A 25017-nucleotide genomic window follows, 5' to 3' on the forward strand; every position below is an offset into this window, starting at 1 on the left:
AGACTGCTCCTTCTGAAAAATATTGAAGTATATTTTTGGAGAAATGACTTGCTTTTTCATATTATTAAATCAATAATTTTTGAATTTCCTTTCCCAGCCACGTATTCTTTCATCATTTTGGAACTTTTAATTTCTAAAATTTTGTTTCCAAAGATGATAAATTTGGAGAAAAAGATCTAAACATCTGAAAATTCACTTCATCACTAGTTTGGGTCTTTTTTACATCCGAAATCTGTACCCCAACACTCAACTGCTCCCCTCCCATCTGAGGCCAAAAAATTTCATCGTCGAAAAAAAACAATCAACATCAAAATTTCATGCTTACTGTCAAAAATTGGGCAATCAGTGCGAATGCCCACATTCTTCTTTCAGTCAATGAATTATAGTATACTTTTGCACATGCATTTTTTAGAGTCAGTCAGAAATGTGACGTTCCTTTGTCCAAATTTTCATACAATCAATGAGGGGATGGGGCCTTATACACATTTCTCAATTAGGTAGTTCAAATTGTGACATTCGGACATATTTTTCGAACCCAGCATATCAAAGGGACATTTCGGCATACTTACTTATTTTTCAAGCATTCAAGATTGGAATTTTTTTCATCGATTGATGATGAAATATGTACTTACTTATTTGTAGGTACACATTTTTCGATCACCCAAAATGGGACATTTAATTGTGCTCATATTTTGAACAGTCAAGAGTCAATAGTGGGATATTTGCCCACATTTTTCGATCAGCTAGAAATGAGAATTTTGCTCAAACTTATCCGGAAGTGGAGAAAAAGACATTTGTGCAAGATTACCTATAAATCAGGGGTCCTCAGTTCTGTAATCATTTTTTGAGCTAAATACAGGGTCATTCGCCAACTTTCCAAGTCAAATTAACCTTTCGATTATTCTCAACATTTTTTTATAGGTTCCTTCATGTGTATTAGAATGGATGGAATATCATTTTTATAGGTCCTTCAGCCCCCCCCCCACCCTAAAGCAGATGGTGTGGGCTTTTTTCAGCAGTTGAAATTTTTATCATGATGCCCATCTTTTGATTGGGAAAAATCGGTTTGAGGGATTTTTAAAGAATAATTTGAGACTAACTTCGAAAATATCCGCTAAAAATGCCCAAAGTTCAAAGTTAAGTTTTTTTTTGAAAGCTGAATTTTCAAATTTCAAGCCTACCATGATTTGAAAATTTGAAAAAAGTCCAGGAAGCATACATTTTTATCAGATACTCATAACATCTACGTATCAATTTTTTGTGATGGAACTCGTACAACCATTGAAAGAGAAAGGAAGACGGGGGGCAGGGGGTCCCAAAATTTTGGTGTAGGTTCATTAAATGTAAAGAAAGGTCAAATATCGTGTGACATATCGCTTTTTAGTAATTTCTAAGAGCACTGGTTCGAGTATTGACTAATTTTTTGAATTCGACCTCTCCAACCCCCCTCTCCTCCACCAAAATCGGCTAAAAAATTTCGTGAAAATCGAAAAAATTGTGTAACGTATAATTTATTAGGTTTTTGGGAGCGCTGAATTCGAATATCAACCCATTTTTTGGATTCCATCTCCTCAAACCTCCCCCCCTCAAACCCAAAAATTTTCTGAAATTTGAAAAAATCGTGTGACATATTGTTTGTTGGGTTTTTGGAAGTGCTGAATTCGAATTTCAAATCATTTTCTGGATTCGACCTCTCCATCGCCCCCTCCCCCATCGGCCCCAAAAATTTCTTGAAAATTGAAAAAATCGTGTGAAACTTGGTTTATTAGGTTTTTGAGAGCGTAGAATTCGAATTTCAGCTCAATTAATGGATTCGACCTCATCAATTCCGGCTCACCCACCCATCCCCCCACAAATTCCAAAAATTTCTCGGAAATTCAAAAATTCGTGTGACATATGGTTTATTAGGTTTTTAAGAGCGCTGAATTCGAATTTATATCCATTTTTTGGATTTGACCCCCCCCCCCACCACCACCTGCTTATTCAAACCTAAAAATTTTCTGAAAATTGAAAAAAATCGTGTGACATAGGGTTTTTTAGGTTTTTGAGAGCGCTGAATTCGAATTTAAGCTCATTTATTGGGTTCAACCTCACCAATCCCGCCTCACTCCCCCCACCATCAATTCCAAAAATTTCTCGAAAATTCAAAAATTCGTGGGACATATGGTTTATTAGGTTTTTAGGAGCGCTGAATTCGAATTTATACTCATTTTTTGGATTTGAACTCCCCCAACCCCCCTCCACCTGCTCAATCAAACCCAAAAATTTTCTAAAAATTGAAAAGATCATGTGACACATGGTTTATTAGGTTTTTGAAAGCGCGGAATCCGAATTTCAACTCAATTAATAGATTCGACCTCACCAAACTCGCCTCACCCACCCACCCCCTCCCCCACCATCAATTCCAAAAATTTCTCGGAAATTCAAAAATTCGTGTGACATATGGTTTATTAGGTTTTTAGGAGCGCTGAATTCGAATTTATACCCATTTTTTGGATTCGACCCCCCCCCACCACCTGCTCATTCAAACCCAAAAATTTTCTGAAAATTGAAAAAAGTCGTGTGACATATGGTTTATTAGGTTTTTGAGAGCGCAGAATTCGAATTTCAGCTCAGTTTTTGGATTCAACCTCTTTAACATCGCCCTCCCTCCCACCATCAATTCCAAAAATGTCTCAGATATTCAAAAATTCGTGTGACATATGGTTTATTAGGTTTTTAGGAGCGCTGAATTTCGAATTTATACTCATTTTTTGGATTCGACTTCCCCCAACCCCCCTCCACGTGCTCAATCAAACCCAAAAATTTTCTGAAAATTGAAAAAATCGTGTGACACATGGTTTATTAGGTTTTTGAGAGCGCGAAATCCGAATTTTAGCTCAATTGATAGATTCGACCTCACCAATCTCGCCTCACCCACCCACCCCCTCCCCCACCATCAATTCCAAAAATTTCTCGGAAATTCAAAAATTCGTGTGACATATGGTTTGTTAGGTTTTTAGGAGCGCGCACAGTGACTCGGATTGCGAAAAAAGGCGCGCATGGCGTTTTACAGCAAAACTATGACCATATCAAAAGTTCAAAGTAGTGATTTCGTAGTAATTTTCAACGAGGAATTCGAATCCGATGTCCTTTTTTTTCGCCAGACCCCTTGGGGGGTGGTACCAAAATCAAATTTTGTAAAAATGAAAAAAAAAATCGAGTGATATGTCAAAATGTAGGTTTTTTGGATCGAGGAACACGAATCTGATGTCCTTTTTTCGCTCAGACCCCATGGGGAGGTGCTACCCAAATGAAATTTTGTAAAAATGAAAAAAATCGAGTGATATGTCAAAATGTAGGTTTTTTGGGCCGAGGAACACGAATCTGAGGTTCTTTCCTCCCTCAGACGCTTCGGGGGCCCTTGGAGAGGTCCTACCATTCTTGAGATATCTCGTCTCAAACGCGACTACATTTTAACTAAATTAACGCAAAATAATTGTAAGTGATTAAGGCATAAGTTTTTTCATTCAACTCCCTTCAAAACCGCGATTGCGTGAAAATGTGCGTTGAATTATGCAGAATTCGGGCGTGGTTAGTTACATTCCGACTACGTCCGATTTTTCGAGTTATGATATAAAATAACCGACGATGTCGGGTGGAATGATTGAAAAACTGACTAATAAAACCCATCAACCAAAAAGATCTAAATTTTGATAATCTACTAAAATTTTTGTGATTTTCTCAAAATTTGATTTCGGTAACACCTCCCCTAGGGGATGAATGAAAAAAAGGACTTCAGATTCGTGTTTCTCGACCCAAAAAACCTACATTTTGACCTATCACTCGATTTTTTTCTATTTTTCCAAATTTTGATTTGCACCTCCCCAAGGGCCCCCAAGGGGTCTGAGGGAAGAAAGAACCTCAGATTCGTGTTCCTCGGCCCAAAAAACCTACATTTTGACATATCACTCGATTTTTTTCATTTTTACAAAATTTCATTTGGGTAGCACCTCCCCATGGGGTCTGAGCGAAAAAAGGACATCAGATTCGTGTTCCTCGATCCAAAAAACCTACATTTTGACATATCACTCGATTTTTTTTTCATTTTTACAAAATTTGATTTTGGTACCACCCCCCAAGGGGTCTGGCGAAAAAAAAGGACATCGGATTCGAATTCCTCGTTGAAAATTACTACGAAATCACTACTTTGAACTTTTGACATGGTCATAGTTTTGCTGTAAAACGCCATGCGCGCCTTTTTTCGCAATCCGAGTCACTGTGGAGCGCTGAATTTCGAATTTATACTCATTTTTTGGATTCGACTTCCCCCAACCCCCCTCCACGTGCTCAATCAAACCCAAAAATTTTCTGAAAATTGAAAAAATCGTGTGACACATGGTTTATTAGGTTTTTGAAAGCGCGGAATCCGAATTTTAGCTCAATTGATAGATTCGACCTCACCAATCTCGCCTCACCCACCCACCCCCTCCCCCACCATCAATTCCAAAAATTTCTCGGAAATTCAAAAATTCGTGTGACATATGGTTTGTTAGGTTTTTAGGAGCGCTGAATTCGAATTTATACCCATTTTTTGGATTCGACCCCCTCCCATTACCTGCTCATTCAAACCCAAAAATTTTCTGAAAATTGAGAAAAGTCGTGTGACAAACGGTTTATTAGGTTTTTGAGAGCGCAGAATTCGAATTTCTGCTCAGTTTTTGGATTCAACCTCTTTAACATCGCCCTCCCCCCCCCCACCATCAATTCCAAAAATGTCTCGAAAATAGTAAAATTCATGTGACATATGGTTTGCTAGGTTTTTGGGAGCGCTGAATTCGTATATTGAATAATTTTTTTGATTTCGAAATCCTCAACACCGTCTCTCTTCTCTCTTCCCTCCCCCATCAACTCCAGAAATGACTTAAAAATTGAAAGAAATTGGTTGTCATATTGTTCATTAGATTTTTGGAAGCGCTGAATATCAGCAACTAATTTGTCTATGGTTTCGAAATATCATTATGCCCCCTCTACCCCCCCCCCCAATCAACGACAGAAATTTTTTGAAAATTGAAGAAATCGTGTGACGTATTGTTAATTAGGTTTTTTGGAAATGCTGCGTTGGAATTTCAACTCATTTTTTGTATTCGATCTCTCTAACGCTTCCCCCGTCCCCCCCCCCATATATAGGTATAAATTCCAAAAAAATGCCTTGAAAATCGGAGAAATCGTGTGACATATTGTTTGTTAGGTTTTTGAAAGTTCTGAATTCGAATTTCAGTTCATTTCTTTGATCTAACCTCTCCAACCTCCCCCCCCCCATGACCTCAACAATTTTCTGAAAACAGAAAAAATCGTGTGGCATGTGGTTTATTCGGTTTTTGAGAGCACTGAATTCGAATTTCAAATTCAACTCGTTTTTTGTGTTTTGGTCTCTCCAACAGCGTCCGCCCCCCCCCCATCAACTCCCAAAATTTATTGAAAATTGAAAAAAATCTTGTAACATGTGGTTTATTAGGTTTTTGGGAGCACTGAATCCGAATATTAACTCGTTTCTTGAATTTAACCTTGAATTTTTTTCATTTTTTGAGTATTTTTTTCAATTTTAGGATGCTTTATAAACAAGGGGATATTTAAAAGAATTCTAATTCAGAAATAGGGAATTTTCGGATACATGGATTTTTAAAATATTTATTTCAACTTGGTGTGCTTCGTTCCAATACCTGCTCAATTTTTAAACTCACAAGGTTAAAATTTTGTAGTCTTTTTTTCTGGTAAAAAAAACCAGCTGCTCTGATGGGAAGGTGGTTTCTCGAATTACGTTTATCATTTTCTTTCTAAACACTTATTCAAATTTCAAGGCCAACCTTTCATGAACCAAAGATTAAACTCGAACGTGTGAAACTTTCCCAAGGTCATTTCGGGGTCTAGACGCAATTTCCACACCGGCACCCTTTCCGTTTACCTTTTTCCAAAACCACGTAAAACAATCACTCCACTTGTTGCCCTTCGTCGCCGCAATTCCATTTCCACCCTCCCCCCCAAAAACCCATCATCCAATCTAACTCATTCGATACCATCTCTCGAAAAGAGACCATCACACAACAACCCAAGCGTGAAAACTCATCCATGCCTATCGTATTTCGCGCGTATCGGTATCGCTATCGTCGTCATCAACATCGACTCTCGCAATGGAAAAAAAAGCAACCTTTATACATGTTCAAATGCTTCACGGTTTCGGACTTTGATGAATCTGGCAACGTCGCCATCGCTAGAGTATGCGTTTAGCCGACGAGCCTTTTCGGGTGCGCATTTTTATTATCTTAACACCACCGCTGACGAGTATACGTAAGAGAAGCGAGAAACGCCGCAGTAGCCGTTTCTCTAGTCTTCGGTCGTGTCGACTGTCGAAAAGGCCACACAATATTAGTTGATTTTTTAACTCAAGCCAGTACAGACTGCTCGCTCGCTTTTGTAGTTCTGTGTTCGACGACGACTACGACGAAAAACACCGCGCGCGTCGAGACGAGAGAAAAATGATTTAACTAGTCGCCGCGCCCTTGCTTTTAAAAATACACCTAGATTTATACTCACTTATACTTTTACCTGTTGTTCCTTCGCGTTGAAAATATTTCTCCCAAAATTTTTCTCACCCTTATATTTTTCCTTAAAACTCGTAATTCTCTCGTCCAAATGGTGGATATCATTTTATGCTTCTTGTTCTTATTTTTCTACTCTCACGCGTTAGTTTTCTTATTTTATTTTTGGTAAATTTCCCCCCTCGTATTTTGCTGCTTTCGCGTGTGTAATTTATAATTATACGTGTTCGAAAATGCGCCTTTGTCGTCGGCTTTTAATCTAAATTGTTACGGTTGTGATTGTTGTTGTGCTACGTTTACGTTGCGGAAATTCGTACACATATCGTAGGCTATACCTTGGTCGGTTTTCCTATACTTATAATTAGTGGTAGTGTTAGTTTTTTTCTTTTTTGACAAAATTTCAAACTAATTAGCGCCGAGTATAAGTATAGGTCCCACTATTATAGAAACACTATATATAGGGACACGCAATAGCCATAGACGTAGAGTAATTTCGTAGTAACCTGTTGATTATTTATATTGTTGCGCCTTTAATAAGTATTATTGTTTTCCTCATATCTCATACAGTTGTAGGTACGTGTATTTATTATCGAAAAGTAATTTAATTCGATGTATTATTTTTTTTTTTCCTATACCCATCGTGTACTTAGTAAGCCTGTGTTTTGAAAGCCTGTATGTAATTAGATTATAAGTATTGTACCCGCCGCCTCCATCCCCCCAGTTCACCGCTGCCATCGCCTCTTATCTAAGTTTATAGACTAATATGTTATTTTATTATATAGAGTATCGCGCTTATTTATCGTGTTTTATCACACCCCACATACGAAGCACACATTCGCACACATTCGCATATGCATTTCAAAATACACCCTTACCTATAGGTACCTATTTATTTATTCTAGCCAGAAGTACGTACATATATGGCCTTTAAAATGGGTATATTTTTCATCTTGTATGTAGTAGGTACACCCTGTGGTCCTCTCCAGACCCCTGTTCCCCCCTTACCGAGTCGAGTAATTGCGTACGTATATACGTTGCTGTAGCATTTTCCAAGACGATAATAGAGTATAATATTTTATACGCTGGAAAAGCCCATTTTCCATTTTCCATTCTTTCAACGAAGCGATGATGATGATGATGGTGGTGCTGAGACGACGACGTATATATAGAGGAAGAAAAACGCTTATCACCTCTCTCTTATAATATTTGTTCGCCTTATATTCGCGGTTCTCTCGATGGCGAACGCTGTATCAAGGACACACAGGCACCCCCTTCCCCCTCCCTTGGCCCTTTCAGCGGTCCTATAGCGACCGTTGTGTAATTCGACTTGAATTTAAGTAGGCTTTTCTCTATTCTCGTATACATATATACGTATTGGTATTGGTATTACGTACGCGGATAGGCTGGAAATATTGCGCGTTAGAAAGAGGAAGGTGGAGGGGAGGGGAGGGGAGGGGATGGGTAAGATGAAATTGACAAAAATGTACCTTTATCGTGGTACTTGCGGGTCGAATACCGCAAAACCACATTCCAATGGTTCGCGACACAAGGACGATGATGGGGAAGAAGATGGGGGAAAAAAGGGTTGAGAGATATTTTGCTCATTGATTTTAGCGTATAGCAGATAGCCAGATCTATTGTTCTTTTCATAGACATTTGAATTAGTACATGCATCTGAAATGTAGTCGTCGCTAGCATTCGTGTTTTACCTCGAATGCATCTGAGATGCATCCAAACACATCCAAACCCTTATAAACATTCTCTTTTTAGTTGTTGTGTGTTGTGGAAGTTAGGTCGGTAACCAAATGGAACAAAACTACTTCATTCTTCACCCTCCCCCAAACCTGTCTCGCCTATCTTACCCTGGCTTTGCCTTTTTTCATTCAACAATTGATAGAAAAGATCGTTTCATTGTGTAACAGTGTGTTTTGTTTAGTAGAAAAAGGAAAGTAGCAGTTAGGCGGCCTTTAGAATGTTTCCAACATATTTCAAATTTATTTTCAATGAACTAAGTTTATGTATCTTAAGCAAGGTAAAAAAGTATTCAAAAAGTGAGAGAATCATCAATAGATTAGTAAGTAGGTATTATTAAAATGGAAAATCTTACAAAAAAATTATTGATCAATATTTTTCCAGAATTTTTGAATTTTTTGAGCAGCTAAAAATCGAGTTGATAGGTACTCAACCTACTTAGCGACTTTAATCAACATTAAATTTAAGCCAGTTTCCAGGCAATCCAGGCGGATATCTCCACTGTAGTTTTTGAGCAAAATTTTCGTAAGGGAAACATTTAATTGAAAAATTTGAAGTTTCCGGTAAAAAAATGCGTTTGAAGTTTCCATCTGGAAATGGTCTCAAATGTGGATGAACTCATAAAACATGTTCAATATCAACTATCAAGTCTATTTTTAACTGACCAAGATTATTAAGAAAATTCAAAACTCTAAAAAAATTGAAATTCATGCTGGAGGCTCCAGAATGGCTTGAAACGGTGAAATTCGGATTTGAAGGAGGTTAACATTAGTTTCAGGGCTAATTATCATCATTTTTGCTCGTTACATACGTAGGTACTTTTTAAAAATCATAAATCACTGAAAATACGTAATCAATTTTATATTCAAACATTTGCCAAAAAATTGAAAATTAAATTTGGGCACTGGGCAGCTAGAATTTTGGTTATGGGGATTTCAGAGTAGACTCTCTTCAAAAATTGCAATCGGGTTCACATCGAAAGGTAGGTATTGAAACAAAAACCAAGTGTTGAAGTATGAACAAAAACACTCGAGCTAAAAAATAAAATTGCACCCCTCTCCATGCTTTCAGACAACTGAAGTAACTTTGAAAAAAAAAATGGCAAAAAAATAGGTAAATAGTATAAAACAAATATTTTCGGAAGAGAAACAAAACACTCGAGCTACAAATTAAAATTACCTCCCACCTTCCTTCTCTCAGACAAACTACCTATGTTATTAATTTTGAAAAAATATATTCATTTCAGGCTTTGAAACGTTAATTTTCAAAAATTTGGGTACATTATGTAATTTGATTTCAAACAGAAAGACTTTTCAAATTTTTTCAATTTTTTGCAAAAAGCAGGACTTTTAAGAAAGCGAGATTTTTTCACAACTATTTTATAAAGAAACAAGATTTTTATGCAGTTCTTGACAAAAAATGAGAATTTTTTCGAAATTTTCCGACAAAAAAATGACAATTTTCAGAATTTGTTTGGCAAAGTCAACAAAAGGCATTACTTTTTGCGATTTTTGGCGGTAAGAAATACTTACTTTGATGGTAGAATTTTTTTAGAGGTCACCAAACCAAGATTCAAGGTGGGTAATGGTGCATTTTCAATTTTTGGCGAATTTTTGATGATCAAATTTGATTAAAAATAGCCAAAAATGAAAATTTAAACTAATTGGCCTGAAAATTTGTGATTTAGTTGACATCTGACACCCCCTCGCCTAATTTAAAAGAGTTTGAAACCTCCATTTTCTGGACTAGTCTGCATTCACAAAACCTAGAAAAATCACTTTCTCAAAATTACAGCTTACAAGGGAACTTCTTGAGGTGTCACTCTCCGATTTGAACGGGACCAAGATTTTTGGAAAGAGCATAGTCTAAAACCCCCAAAACCAAATTTTCAGCTGCCCAAGTTCATTTTTCGATTTTTGGCAAACGTTTGAAAATTCAAAATTGACTGTTAATGGCGATCTATGCTTTTTTTTTTTAAAAAAAATTTCGTACATTATCCGTAAAAATGGGAAAATTAAGTCCAAAAACTAATATTAACTACCCAAATCTAAATTTCACCATTTCCAGCCGTTCTGGAGCTTCCAGCGCGATTTTTCAATTTCTCCAGAATTTTGAATTTGCTCCAGAAGGCGTGAATATGAAGTTGGGCAGCTAAAAATCGAATTGTACATATATTACACTCGACCTGTTTAACGAGTTAATCCACATTTGAGCCGATTTTGAGAGTGACAACTCAAAAGTGTTTTTTTGACCAGTTTTTTTCAAAAGTAACCCCCAAATCAAAAGTTTACCATTTCCAGCCGTTCTGGAGCCTCCAGCGCGATTTTTCAATTTCTCCAGAATTTTGAATTTACTTAAGTAGGTGTGAATATGAAATTGGGCAACTAAAAATCGATTCGTGTATTATACTCCACCTGTTCAACGAGTTTATCCACCTCACAAACGGTAAACTTTTGATTATTTTGATTTTTCAATTTTGAAAAAAGCTGGCCAAAAACCCACTTTTGAGGTGTCACTCTCAAAATCGGCTCAAATGTGAATAAAATCATTTAACAGGTCGAGTGTAAAACACAACTCGTAAAGAGGTTCCCTTGTTAATGATTTCGATACGTACTTGCTCGGGACTTTTTTTATGAAAATAGAAAAAATAGCTTCATGGACAATGTTGTGTCTAGTTGTATTTCACAAAAGATCGAGGTTTTTTTTTTAGTGTGAGCATACTGTCTTTTGTTCTATTTCTTACGTTAGAGATCCGTATTTGTAACTTGTGTGTGATTCGTATAGCAGGTAGAAAACGGTTGCATTCATCATTTTAAAAAAAAAGTAAAAAAAAAGGTTCAAAATGAGACACCATCTATCAACACTTCGAAGTACTTCTTACTCGTTGAGCTGGTGCTGTCGAATGCATCTCGACTGCAGCGCGGCACTGTGTTCAGATGCATTATAACGTTTCCAAAAAGAACAATAGGACTGGCTATCTGCTATACGCTAAAATCAATGATTTTGCTATATATAGCTCTATCGATGAGATGAGATGAGATGAGAATTGAGATGCTTTATTTTCAATAAATATAGGTAGGGTAGATTGGGGGTTGTGGTTTTTTTTTGCTTTGGTGAGAGGTGCGAGAGAATGAGAGAATTATACGAGAAATACCAAAAATAACTTGGTCTGTTTTATTGTAAAATTCCAATTCCTAAGGTATCGATGTGTTGGCTATATTATAGGCTATGTGGGATACGAATCGTCGTCGTCGAAGTAGTGGTTGTAGTATTCGTCGTTTTAACGATATTATTATTATAGTATTATTGTTTCGCGAAATGGATAATATTACACCGATACTTATGCTGTGTATATAGGTACCTAATAGAGAGGTATTCGTATTATACATATATCTGAATTGTATTATATGATTAATTTTTCCTTTGCGAAGCTCGGCGTCGTCGTCGTGTGTCGCCATGTTTGGAATGGGAATTCGTTGGAAGGTGTGTGGTTTCGAATACGAAATGAAAAGCGATACGTTTGTCGAATTCGTTTGTACTACGATGAGACTGGGTGTTTGGAAAGGAAAGTAGTGTGTGTTTCTGGTTTGGTTTGTGGGATCTGATCTGATGTGAGTGATGTGGCTGAGAGGAGATTTAAATTGGGGTGATTTGGTGTAGAGATTGGTTGTAATAGGGTTATTGGTCGAGATAGATGGGTGATTGTTTGGAAAATATATTAGGATTGCGTTGGATTTAATGAGATGGGGCTCTTGGTCACTTTGAAAGTGGTTTTGAATTTTCCAAAGTGGTTCAAAAATTGCACGAATACGTAAGTGAAAAAAATAGTTACGAAATCTCCCCTAAAAGGAAAGTTTTTAGAACAGAACATGGATATTAGAGTGGATCGATCCCCACTCGACCTCCAAAAAAGCTACAAATTTTGACTAAATTCTACAAAAACTTTTATTTTGAGTTGAAAGTTACATAGAAAAAATATTGGCTTCGAAGGTACCTCTGAAGGGGAAATAAATCATGGGTTCTGAAAGAGGCAGAACCTTCGAAGAAATTGTGTTTTTTTTTTGCTCTAACTCCTACTCAACCTGTTTTAGGAAAAATGGTCCAATTTTGAATGAAAGTATTTGAGAAATTCTGCGTTGACTTGGACCATTTTCACCAAAATTTGGTCATTATTTGCCAATTTCGAAAAATCGAAAACTTAAATGAATAGCCAATCAAAAATATGTAGTGGAAATTGAGGAAGGGCTGAGGCTCTAGAGGGGCTGTGTGAGTGTAAAATATAATCTGACTCAATATTTGTGCCCATGGGGGTTCGAATCATTATGAAAACGACACAAATATCATCAAATTGACTTTATTTTTAAAATGGTAAAAATTGAGGTGAGGAGCTAAATGCTAAGGAGAGGACTTCATCATGAGTGTAGCAAAAAATCTGACGTCATATTCGTGCTTATCAGTATTGAATCATATGGAAACGACATCCCACTCATTAATAGTCGATTCTGTCATAATTTCCATTTTACCCCCTCAAGGCTCAACGACACGTTTTTCAATTTTTTTTTTGCCATTACACATCAAAGCAAAAAATTTCGAAAAAATAATATAAACAATAGGTATGTACCTTTAAAGGTGAAAAATCCATCAAAAAAACGTGATTGTTTCTCGCAATTTATATTCTTAAAAAGCATAAAATCAGTTGAAAAACGCCATTCTGAGGGATAAAAGGGCGGGGGGGGGGGTACGATTTTTATTGTAATTTCAAGGGGGGTCCCAAAAAGGAGAGAGGCCGGGGTTGTAAAACTCTTGGTACCCACTTTTCAATATCAACTCGAAAGCTTTCGAGGGCCATTCCACCCCTCTGAAGCGCCTAAGGCCTTTCTCAAAACTTTTGAAAAGTTGACTTTTGCTAGAGAATTTTTGAAAATGAAGCCTAATAATGACCTGCAAAGGTTTTTTCAGAGTCAAAAAATAAGTATTTGTATCAAAAAAGGAGGAGAGGAGAGAGTTAAAAAGACAAAAAAAAATTACAAATAATTTACCAATTATTACTAGGTATCTATTGATTTTCCAAAAAATACCGGTAAATTACCCAAACATTACCAACTATTTTTCAAAAAATAGGAGTTTTTTACCCTAACTTACCAGTAACTTACCAACAGTGTTGCTTGCAACTTTTCAAAAATTTACTGTAAATTATTATCCAAACTTATCTGTAGGTACTTTATCAGTACCTACCTTTAATTTACCAAAAATGTGTTATACCTATGTATGTTATTTCATTCACCCACAGCTACCTTTAATTCATTCAAAATTATCAAAAATTACCAGGTATTTTCCAAATGACTAAAACTTCATCAAAATTACTGGTAATTTACCCAAATTGTTGGTAATTTATCAAAATTAAAATTACTGGTGATTTATCAAAATTAAAATTACTGGTAATTTATCAAAATTAAAATTACTGATAATTTATCAAAATTAAAATTACTGGTAATTTATCAAAATTAAAATTACTGATAATTTATCAAAATTAAAATTACTGGTAATTTATCAAAATTAAAATTACTGGTAATTTATCAAAATTAAAATTACTGGTAATTTATCAAAATTAAAATTACTGGTTACTTAGTAAAGCTGCTAGTGATTTACCAAAATTACTGTTAATTTACCAAAATGACCGGTAATTTACCAAAATTACCAGTAATTTACCAAAATTACAATTTACAGGTAATTTACTATAATTACAGGTAATTTACTGAAATTACTGGTAAGTTGCCAAATTATTAGTAACTTACCAAAATTACCAAATTGCCAGTAACTTACCAAAAGTACTGATAATGTACCAAAATTTCCGGTAATTTACCGAAATTTCAAATTTTTGATAATTTACCAAAATTTTTGTTGATTTACCAAAACTTCTGATAATTTGCCAAAATTATCGATAGTTTAACAAAATTACCAATAATTTACCAAATACTCAGTAACTTACCAAAATTACCAAATTGCTGGTAACGGCGGTAACTTAACAAAATTACCACTATTACCAATATTTTACAAAAATTACATGTAATTTACATAAATTACAGGTAATTTACCAAAATTACAGGTAATTTACCAAAATTACAGGTAATTTACCAAAATTACAGGTAATTTACCAAAATTACAGGTAATTTACCAAAATTACAGGTAATTTACCAAAATTACAGGTAATTTACCAAAATTGCAGGTAATTTACTGAAATTACAGGTAATTTACTCAAGTTATTGGTAATTTTAAAAAAAGTTACCAAAAGTATACTGGTGATTTACCTCAATTACTTTTCGTTTACTACAAATTACGTGTCATTTACTGGTAGTTAGCTAGTTACCACAATTTACCAGACATTACCTGTAATTTACCAAAAGTTGAGTACAATTTAACAAAAATCTGTATTTTGCACTTTTACCATAACATACCAAAAATCAAACTTACTCTCTCCAGATCCAGAAAAGCTACAAGTGAACTTGGGCTGCAAATTTTGAGGTTTTTGGGGCACTTGGGATGGGCAAGATGAAATATGTGACGAATAGGTATGTAGTTTTAAAATTTTCAACTTGCAGGGGAATCAAAATCCATAAATAATTTTTTTGACCAGGAAATTGAAAAAATATCAGGTGATCGTTTTTGTGGGAAAGTCCGCCGAAATAAAAGTTTGGAGTGAAAAAAATGTGATCATGAATCTGGTTTTTGATACTTATTATATTTTTACCAAAAGTTGAAAGTTCAAACTTCTGTTGGTTGTTTGTAATGAGAAATTTGAGTTTTTGAACAAAAAAAGATTTATTATGAAAAATTGATTTTTGAGAAAAACCTGAAAGTTTTATTAAAAAATAAAAGAAACAAAACTTTAGTGCACAGAATTTTCCACCTGTGAAATGTGATTAGATTTTTTGAACTAGTTTATTTTTTATTTTGAGGAAATTTAAATGAAAATTGGAAATCTCAACTCAATGTACAATATGTTTTATAGGATCATTTTACTTTCGAACCACCCGGTACGTCCTGCTGTAGATTCCTGAATGAACGATTTGAAACGATCAAATAGGCAGGGACAAACCGAAGTGGTTTCTCAGAGGGGGGGGCGAAATCGCTAAAAATGCCAACTCTTGTTACGAAAATTTCCAACTCACCCACTAAAATTTTACATTGTGTTTTTTTTTATGCTTCATGAGCTTAAAAGCAAGGTAAAATATTTTTAATTTTAGAAAAGGCAAACGGTCGATTTGGTTCAAGCGAAGCAAAGGCAAAAACTTGAAAATTCCGATTTCAAAAAATTAAAAAAACTACATTTTTTTGGTAAAAAAGCTGTATTTTTTGTGTTTTCTGTGGAGGAGTTCGTTTAATAATGTTGGGAGTAATACCTATCTTTCCCTCCCTGGGGTGCCCTCCACGTCCTAACACTCCCGAGGGCCCCACCAGATTCGGGGACTAAACAAGCCTAAGCTGTATAGGTAACCAACAAGTACCATATAATACCCAATAAGGAACAATCCAGTTGCTTATAACGTTTATTATACAAAGGGACAATTGACAGACGGTCATACGTCTGACAGACACAATACAATGTATTATTCTGCTGAGCGTTGTTCCAACAGACTATTAGCGGCCAGCGTCAAAGCTACTACGTCCAAGAGATTAAAACAACTGCACAGAGGTAGGAGCTTTCTGCAGGGTCTACCTCTGGATGGAACTAGTCCACCAGAGGGCGCTAATCTAGTTAGCTTACCCCCAGCCTGGGCATAATTACCCAACTAGGTAGGTAACTAGGAGTCCCTAGTCCCCACTACAATAATTCTTGGCTTCAAAGTTTTAGAATTTGGATGATTTTTTTTTTGCAAATTTTAATTTTGGAATTGAAAATCAAACTGGCCTGAGCGAAGGAGGACAAAAGCATTAATTGAAAATTTGTATTTCGAGAAGTAAAAAAACGATATTTTTTATGTAAGATTATTTTGGTTTGAATATTTTTAGACATTTCAATTGGGAACCAGATTACGTGGGTATTTAAAAAAATAAAAAGTCAATTTTTCCATCCTTGGAATTTTTATAACTTCAAAATTCGTATGAAGTTTCCTGTTTCAACATTTGACAAATTTTTTGAATTCAGTCGATTTCTAAACTCTCTTCAAAACCTTTGCACAATTTTTCATAATTTTGTCAACATCATTAAAATCGTAAACTTTTAGTCAATTTTTCAATTTTTTTGAAAAGTTGACATTGCATCCATTGATCGTATCATTTCCGTATGTAATAGTTTTTGCATTACGAGTACTTTCGCCGAAGTGAATATCTCATATTCGTAGGTTTAATTCGCCCATATCCTGAAATGAAGAAAGCATAATACTTTCGCCATCACTCCGTATAAATACCCAATTTACAGCTGTATCCTTTCATTCCTCACTTTCGTATCACCTTTTGATGAAATTTCAACCTGACACCGATTCATTTTCCAACAAATATTGAAAACTTTCCGCAAATATGTGACACGATTAATGGTAAAGTGGTCTATTTGAAAAGTTAACGTACACATTTCAAAACTTTATACAATCGAGAGATGTTTCGGGTACCTTATTCTTTGGGGACGCCATCGCATCGAGATATATCTACCCAATCAAAAACATGACAAACACTTCACATTTACACGCTAACACGCGTATGTAGTTTGTAAAGCAGGTAGAAATTAATTGTTAGCAAAGTTTATAGCCTATTGTCGAATTTTTATCGTATTATTAGAACCAATTTATTTTATAGATAGATTCTTGTATGTAATACTTACCCCATAATTATTGTAGATATTTAATCGGATGATAGTTGACTCGTAGTTTAATGGGCTTTGTGGTATTTACGCTTCGAGTTTTTCTCATTTTTTTTATCCTTCAGTCGTAGAAGTGATTATAGAGTATGGAGGTTAAATGTACACCATGCTCATTGTTGTGTAGTTGTGTATATTGGAAATTTTTTGGTGAATGATTTTCGCTTGTAAAATGTAAAATTGGGAGTAGATATAGACACCTATCTGAGAAGCATATACCTACATGTTGTTTTTGTGAGCTGATATACTTACATATGCAAAGTACCAATTCTTTAATTATTTTATCCAGATTCATGGTCACATACAATGCATAAAGAAGTTACTCGCCAGCAATTTGTAGCCAATGCTCGAAGAAAGAATCGAATGAGGAAAAAGCGTCGACTACGAAGACAACGACAAACATCGCTGTCACAGTCATATTTTAATACCAGATCGATCTGAATCATCTCAGTCAATTCACTTTTTTGTACATTCGATAAAATCGATCAGTGATAAGGATCGAAAAGAGATTGAAAAATGTACGCAGCAGCCGGAGGAGCCTCGTTGGCGAGTCGACAAGCTCGTCGTAAACAAAAACAGCATCATACCAGTGATAATATACATCAACAGGTGAACAAACGATTTCAACAACTGCAGCATCAACATGCTCCAGCTTGTGCCGAAGGATATCACTATATGCGTACGTCCTCGAGCGGATTCTTGTCACCTTCGCATTTGCCCAGCTGCACTGATCTGCACAGCAGAGGAGGGCTAATCGATTATAGTCTACACGAGCAACTTTTGGAGGTTAGTATTGCGTATAGATGTGATGTGGTGGGGGTGATCTTGTGTAGGGAAATTGTCGATGGAGTTGAAGGGCCTAAAGGGATGTCTTGGTGATTTGAGGTGGTGCAGCCATTTTACGTAATTACATTACACTTGCTCTAATGAGTCAAATTAAGTTGAACTTGGCGAATGGGAGTGGGCTTCTTTTATTGGAAGTTCGAGTTGTAAACGGCCCTTTGGATGGGTCAAAGTTGAAAGTTACATTATGGTGATTTTTTTCAAATGGCTGTAGTAAGGACCAAAATTGAATTTTCAGCATCCTGTGCCGTCACTACCCCATTTGAGGTAAAAAAACTGGACTTTTCTGGCGTTTTCATTTTGAATTCAATTCACCTGTGTTCTCCACCCTAAATTAAAACTCGAAAGTTTTGCTCCCAAAAATACAATTTTTTGGTTTTGACAATTTCAAAAAAACATATTCCTGCAACCTCGAATTTAATTAAAAAATTTTCACCGAACTCACAATTGACAATGATATAGGGTAAATCGCCAGTGGTTGACACATCTCAGGACACTTTTTCACTTAAAAAATTTTTTTCTCCTATGCATATGTTTTTTTTTGAAAATAAGTTAGTATAAGATATGTCCCCACTCCTTGCCGTCATTTTGACTTATATTTCATCAAAAAAGGACACTACTGTGACCTTCAAATTATTTTTTGAAAATGACAACTTTTTTGCCCAGTGATTGACAACCAACAACTAGTGATTGACAACCCAGTGATTGACATGTCCAGTAATTGACACCCCAGTGATTGACATACTGAAATATGCAGGAAAACATGTACCATGTACCTATACCTACTTCAAAAACTACTGTAGATGACGTTTATCATCTCAATGTACATAATTTTTGCTTTTTTATCAGAAATAAGCCAGTTGTCAATCACTAGATATCAAAATGCATAATTGTCCAGTGGTTGACATAGTCTACCTACAAAATGTGAATTTTGTAATTAAGTTTACTCCCTTCCTTTTATTCGGCTTTGATAATGTCATTTCTTACCTAAGGGTAAGGTGCCCGAATGTCGACCAGTCGCCTAAATCCGACCACAAGCCTATCTCGCCCACTAATGCCTTGAAAATTCGGAAAAAAATATTTTCGTATGTATTTTTCACAGAAAAAACGATTAAGACCAAAATCACAACCCAAAAGCCAAAACTCGCGAAAATATAGCTAAAAAACGAAATTCAAAAAGTCAAAATTAACTTTTCCGGCAACTTCAATCGCCTGTTGCTCAAATGTGTAATTTTTTGGAAAAAAAGGTTCAATTATTTTTTAAAGTTCATAGTTTGATGAATAAAAGCTGATAATTATTTTTTGGATAAATTACAGGCAAGTTCGAAAAGTTTCCCATCAAATTTAATTTTATAGGGTGTCCTAATTCCGACCACCAATGATTTGGCTATATACTTGAAATTTTTATTTTCCTGGATTTTCGAAAAAAACGTCAAAACGTAAAAAATGGTGTGCTGATGCAATGAACAAAGCTGTAAAAGCTGTAAGAAACCGAGAAAGTGGGTGTCTAAAGTCGTCTAAACAATTTTCAAGTGTTTCAAATGGGAACATGAGATTTGTGATGCTACATCAGAAAAATGTAAAAAAAATTGAATATTTGTTCCCCTTTTGCTTGAATAATCAATTGCCTTTCTATTGGTGTCATTTTAATTCATAAACAACGATGTTGAGGTATTATTTACCTTCTTTTTTTCAATTTTTTTGGGGTGGTCGGAATTAGGATACCGTTTTTGCGATTTTCAATTTTCTCACTTTTTGGAAAAAACGCCATGAAAAATCAGCGGGGGGGTTTTAGGTTTAGTGACTTTAGGACATTAAACTAGAGGCATGTGGCTATCATTTGAGCCATTGTGCGCGAACCTAGGTCAATTACAGGTCTTTTTATTCCAAAAATAAACTAGGTGGTCGACATTCGGGCACCTTACCCTTATACATGAAATTTTAAAGAATTATGATTACAAAATTCACATTTTTTACACTACCTATGTCAACCACTGGAAAATTATGCATTTTGATATCCAGTGATTGACAACCGGCTTATTACTGATCAAAAAGTAAGAATGAAGTATATCTAGATGACCAACGTCATCTACATTTCAATACCTTTCAGGATATCTCATTAGTTTTCAGAAAAAGAATAAACTTTTTGATTTATGAAATTTATTGTAAAATACTTTCACATCAATTATGATGCTGAAATTTCACAAATTTTTTTATAAAAATTTATAACTCGAATGACGCCACATTGAAATGAGCAAAAGGTTTGAAAGTCATGGTGATGTACAAGCAAGGTATAAATTACGTCATGCTAGTATCAGTGTTGCCAAAAAATCAAACTGAATGAAGCAATTACACAAGTGTCAACCACTGGGCGGGTGTCAACCACTGGGCAGTTTACCCTATCATAGTCAATTGTGAATTGAAATTCCTGATACCGAAAATCGAGAAACAAATTTGTAGCTCCACATATAGAAGAGAAAATTTATAGGACAGTTTCGCAATTTCAAAAAAAATGAGCTAAAATTTTGTGATAAATTCGAAAATGTTGTTCAATTTTCATACTTGGGGTGAAAGCTGAAATTTTCCAGTCTACAGGTGAGAATTTTTGGGAAGAAAACCCATTGAAAAAAACAATGTTTTCAAATTTTTGAAACGAGGTAAAATTTTTGGCTCCACATTTGACATTTTTGGTTATGTTGAAATTTTTTGTCCAATTTTGAGTTTTGATAGAAATTATTCTGAGAATCAATTATGTATAATGCTGAAAAAAATGGTGGCAATTTTCGTACTTGCAACTTGCAAGTACTCATCCCTGAAGTACATATGTAGAAATTTCAAGTCAGACAACAAAATAGAATGACAACTTTTTTGTAATCTATCAATTTGAGCATAAATTTCTGATGAATTAAAAAAAAAACACAAAAAAATCATTACTTGACTACTTTTGAATCGAATCGATTGAAGAAACGCCGCAGGGATTTTAAAAATTCAAAATAAGGAAATTAATAAATTTGTTTGCGAATGATTCACCCAAAATTATTTATTTCATTCGTGAATGATTCACTAAAAATCAATAAATGAATCAATTCCTTCGTGAATGATTCACTAAAAATCATTTAATCAATTAATTCGTTCGAGAACGATTCATCCATAAAATTAATAATTCGTTGCGAACAATTTACCCGAAAATTATTAACTCGTTCGTGAACGATTCACTCAAAAAATAATAATTCGTTCGTGAACGATTCACTAAAAATCAATTTAATGAATCAATTCGTTTGCGAAGGAGTCACTCAAAATTGATCAATTCGTTCGTGAATGATTCACTGAAAATCAATAAATGAATCAATTCATTCGCGAGCGATTCACCAAAAATTGATCAATTCGTTCGTGAATGATTTACTAAAAATCAATGAATGAATCAATTCGTTCGCGAAAGAGTCTTTAATAGGAATCAATTTGTTTGCGAATGATTCAACAAAAACTAATCAGTTTTTTCTTTTTTCGTCAATAATTCGCTGAAGGTCAATTCGTTCGTGAATGATCCACTAAAAATCAATAAATGAATCAATACGTTCGCGAAAGAGTCATTAATACAAATCGATTCGTTCGCGAATGATCCACTAAAAATAATCAGTTCGTTCATCAATGATTCGCAAACGATTTACGAAAAATTGATTAGTTCGTTCGCGAATGATTCGCTAAAAATCAATAAATGAATCAATTCGTTCGCGAAGGAGCCACTAATATGAATCAAAACGTTTGCGAATGATTCACCAAAAATTAATCACTTCGTTCGTGAATGATTCACCAAAAATAATCAGTTTGTTCGTCAATGATTCACCATAAATTGATAAATACGTTCGTGAATGATACGATTCTCCAAAACTTGATGAATTCGTTCGCAAATGATTCATCAAAAATTGATAAATTTGTTCGTGAATGATTCGTAAAAAATCAATAAATGAATCAATTCGTTCGCGAATGATTCACTAAAAGTTGATTGATTAGTTCGCGAATGATTCATCTGAAATTAATAAACGCGTTCGTGAATGATTCACCCAAAAATCGATAATTGAATTAATACTTTCGCGAATGATTCTCCGAAAATTGATGAATTCGTTCGCGAATGATTCGCCAAAAATAGACAAATTCGTTCGTGAACGATTCGTAAAAAATCTATGAATGAATCAATTCGTTCGAGAATGATTCACCAAAAATCAATAAATGAATTAATTCGTTCACGAATGATTCACCAAAAATTGATAAATTCGTTCGTGAACGATTCGTAAAAAAATCAATAAATGAATCCATTCGTTCGCGAATGATTCACCTACAATTAATAAATACATTCGTGAATGATTCACCAAAAATTGATAAATTTGTTCGTGAATGATTCATGAAAGATCAATAAATGAATCAATTCGTTCGCGAATGATTCACTAAAAGTTGATTGATTAGTTTGCGAATAATTCATCTGAAATTAATAAATGCGTTTGTGAATGATTCACCCAAAAATCAATGAATGAATCAATTCGTTCGCGAATGATTCACCTGAAATTAATAAACACGTTCGTGAATGATTCACCAAAAATCAATAAATGAATTAATTCGTTCGCGAATGATTCACACAAAAATTGACATATTCGTTCGTGAACGATTCGTAAACAAATCAATAAATGAACCAATTCGTTCGCGAATGATTCACCTACACTTGATAAATACGTTCGTGAATGATTTACCAAAAATTGATAAATTTGTTCGTGAATGATTCATGAAAGATCAATAAATGAATCAATTCGTTCGCGAATGATTCACCAAAAATCAATAAATGAATTAATTCGTTCGCGAATGATTCTCCAAAAAACGATGGATTCGTTCGCGAATGATTCATCAAAAATTGATAAATTCGTTCGTGATCGATTCGTAAAAAATCTATGAATGAATCAATTCGTTCGCAAATGATTCTTCAAAAATTGTTGAATTCGTTCGCGAATGTTTCACCAAAAACAGATAAATACGTTCGTGAATGATTCACAAATAATCTATGAATGAATCAATTCGTTCGCGAATGATTCTCCAAAAATTGATAAATTCGTTCGTGATCGATTCGTTAAGAAATCAATAAACGAACCAATTCGTTCGCGAATGATTCATCTACAATTAATAAATATGTTCGTGAATGATCCACCAAAAATTAATAAATTCGTTCGCGAATGATTCATGAAAGATCAATAAATGAGTCAATTCGTTCGCGAATGATTCACCAAAAATTGATGTATTCGTTCGTGAACGATTCGTAAAAAATCAATCAATGAATCAATTCGTTCGCGAACGATTCACTAAAAATAAATCAATTCGGTCGTGAATGATTCACTAAAAATCAATTAAATGAATCAATGCGTTCGCGAATGATTCATTAAAAGTTGATTAATCAGTTCGCGAATGATGAACTCAATCAATTTGTGCAATCTTCCATCGTTCGTGAACGATTCGAGTCGCTTCGCTTGAAATCAGATCAGATCAATTCTTATTTCCTGTTTACAAAAGTTTCACGAAAAGTGAATCAATTTGTCTCTAAAAGAATAAAGATCTACCAAAACCGAATCAATTCATTCACGAATGATTGCCTTGATTACTGAGTTAATTCGTCATCAATACAGTAGACACTCAATACTTCACCTTTGAAATTATAAGTACATATAAAAAATAGTTGATGAAAAGTCGATCTTTTCTTCTTATGAAAAATAGACCGATTTTTAATTCTGTAAAGAAAAGCCGAAATTCCACAAAAATGAAATTTTCCATATGATACACATTTTGGAATTTTCTTTTGATTTTTTTTGTTATTTTGGCTTAAGATTGTTTTCTGGCAGAATGCTCCTTTCTTAACTTTTATAAACATGAAACAAAAATGTAAATTAATTAATTTCTGATTTTTTTTTTTGTTGTTTTTTGGACTCTTTTGAGACTTTGAATTTAGTGATCTGGCAGTTGCAATTTTCATGATAGAAATTAACTATCAAATCTATAATTACTCAATTTTTACTTCTATGTATTTGGTGAGAGGTATTAGGGGTAGCAGAATTTACCTTCGTCATAGTTCTGAGACGAGGAAACATAAACATGTGGTATACAGTCCTAATTTGAAATTAATTCAATTTCTAGCGTTCATTCTACCGCTAAGTAAATGAATTTGCTTCAATAGAGATATTCCAATTACGAGCTTCGTGTCTCTGTTTTATCGTAATCATGTAATTCGAATTGCTGCATCACCTCATCATCATCATCGAGGGAAATAGAATTCACTCGTATCGCAACTGACACCCTATAGTATTGTACTATCTATGTATAAGTTCTTGTATGTTGGATGGAATGAAAGATCAAAGTCTTATAGGGAGGATATTCCATTAATAGGATCATATCATGACGACGAATTCACCAACAGTGGTAACTTGTATTCCTTTTGGCTTTATATGCTGAAATGCATATGACAGCTGAGTGGGTAATTTTTCGCTCGATTACCCTTATTATTAAATCTGTCATAAACAATGTTTATGGTGGCGTTGATACTGTCGTAAATAAGCAGCTAAGCGGGTGCTTGCGGAGGCCAAATATGTGGTTTTAGGATCATTTTTATAGCCAAAAAGTACGAAATATACATCAAAATTATACTATATAGTAGTGTAATACCTACGATATGCGCTATAATACCTGTTCGTATTATTTTATAAGTGATAAGAGTAAAATCTACCTACTTTTTTTTATATCTACATTAAACTAAAGGTCTCGCTATACCATATGTGTTATTTACTATACATATAAGGTCTATAGATAGGTACATTGAAGGCGCAACAATGAATTTCTCTTCTCTCTTCCTCTATATTATCTTAGGGTATTTCAATCTTTACTTTCTGTACCTTTAGGTACTATTTTATTTTTTCTCTCTTCTAAATTTCATTTTAGTTTATTTTTTTCCCTCCATTTATTATA

At 34.6% G+C, this 25017-nt stretch overlaps 1 protein-coding gene across 5 annotated transcripts in view; it reads left to right on the plus strand.

Moving 5' to 3' along the window:
• Positions 1–25017, plus strand: part of LOC135837675 (uncharacterized) — a 132348-nt gene that overhangs the window by 98630 nt on the left and 8701 nt on the right. For 2 of the 5 annotated variants that reach the window (XM_065353051.1, XM_065353035.1), the window contains exon 2: positions 17471–17967. In XM_065353051.1, the coding sequence (XP_065209123.1) occupies positions 17698–17967 (270 nt within the window). In that variant the 5' untranslated portion in view covers positions 17471–17697. Of the gene's footprint in view, positions 1–6350; positions 6918–17470; positions 17968–25017 lie in introns of those variants that run through there. The other 3 variants (XM_065353059.1, XM_065353064.1, XM_065353042.1) reach the window with 2 other exon arrangements.

The sequence above is a fragment of the Planococcus citri genome, chromosome 1 (assembly GCF_950023065.1).
Source record: "Planococcus citri chromosome 1, ihPlaCitr1.1, whole genome shotgun sequence".
NCBI classification, from domain to species: Eukaryota; Metazoa; Arthropoda; class Insecta; order Hemiptera; family Pseudococcidae; genus Planococcus; species Planococcus citri.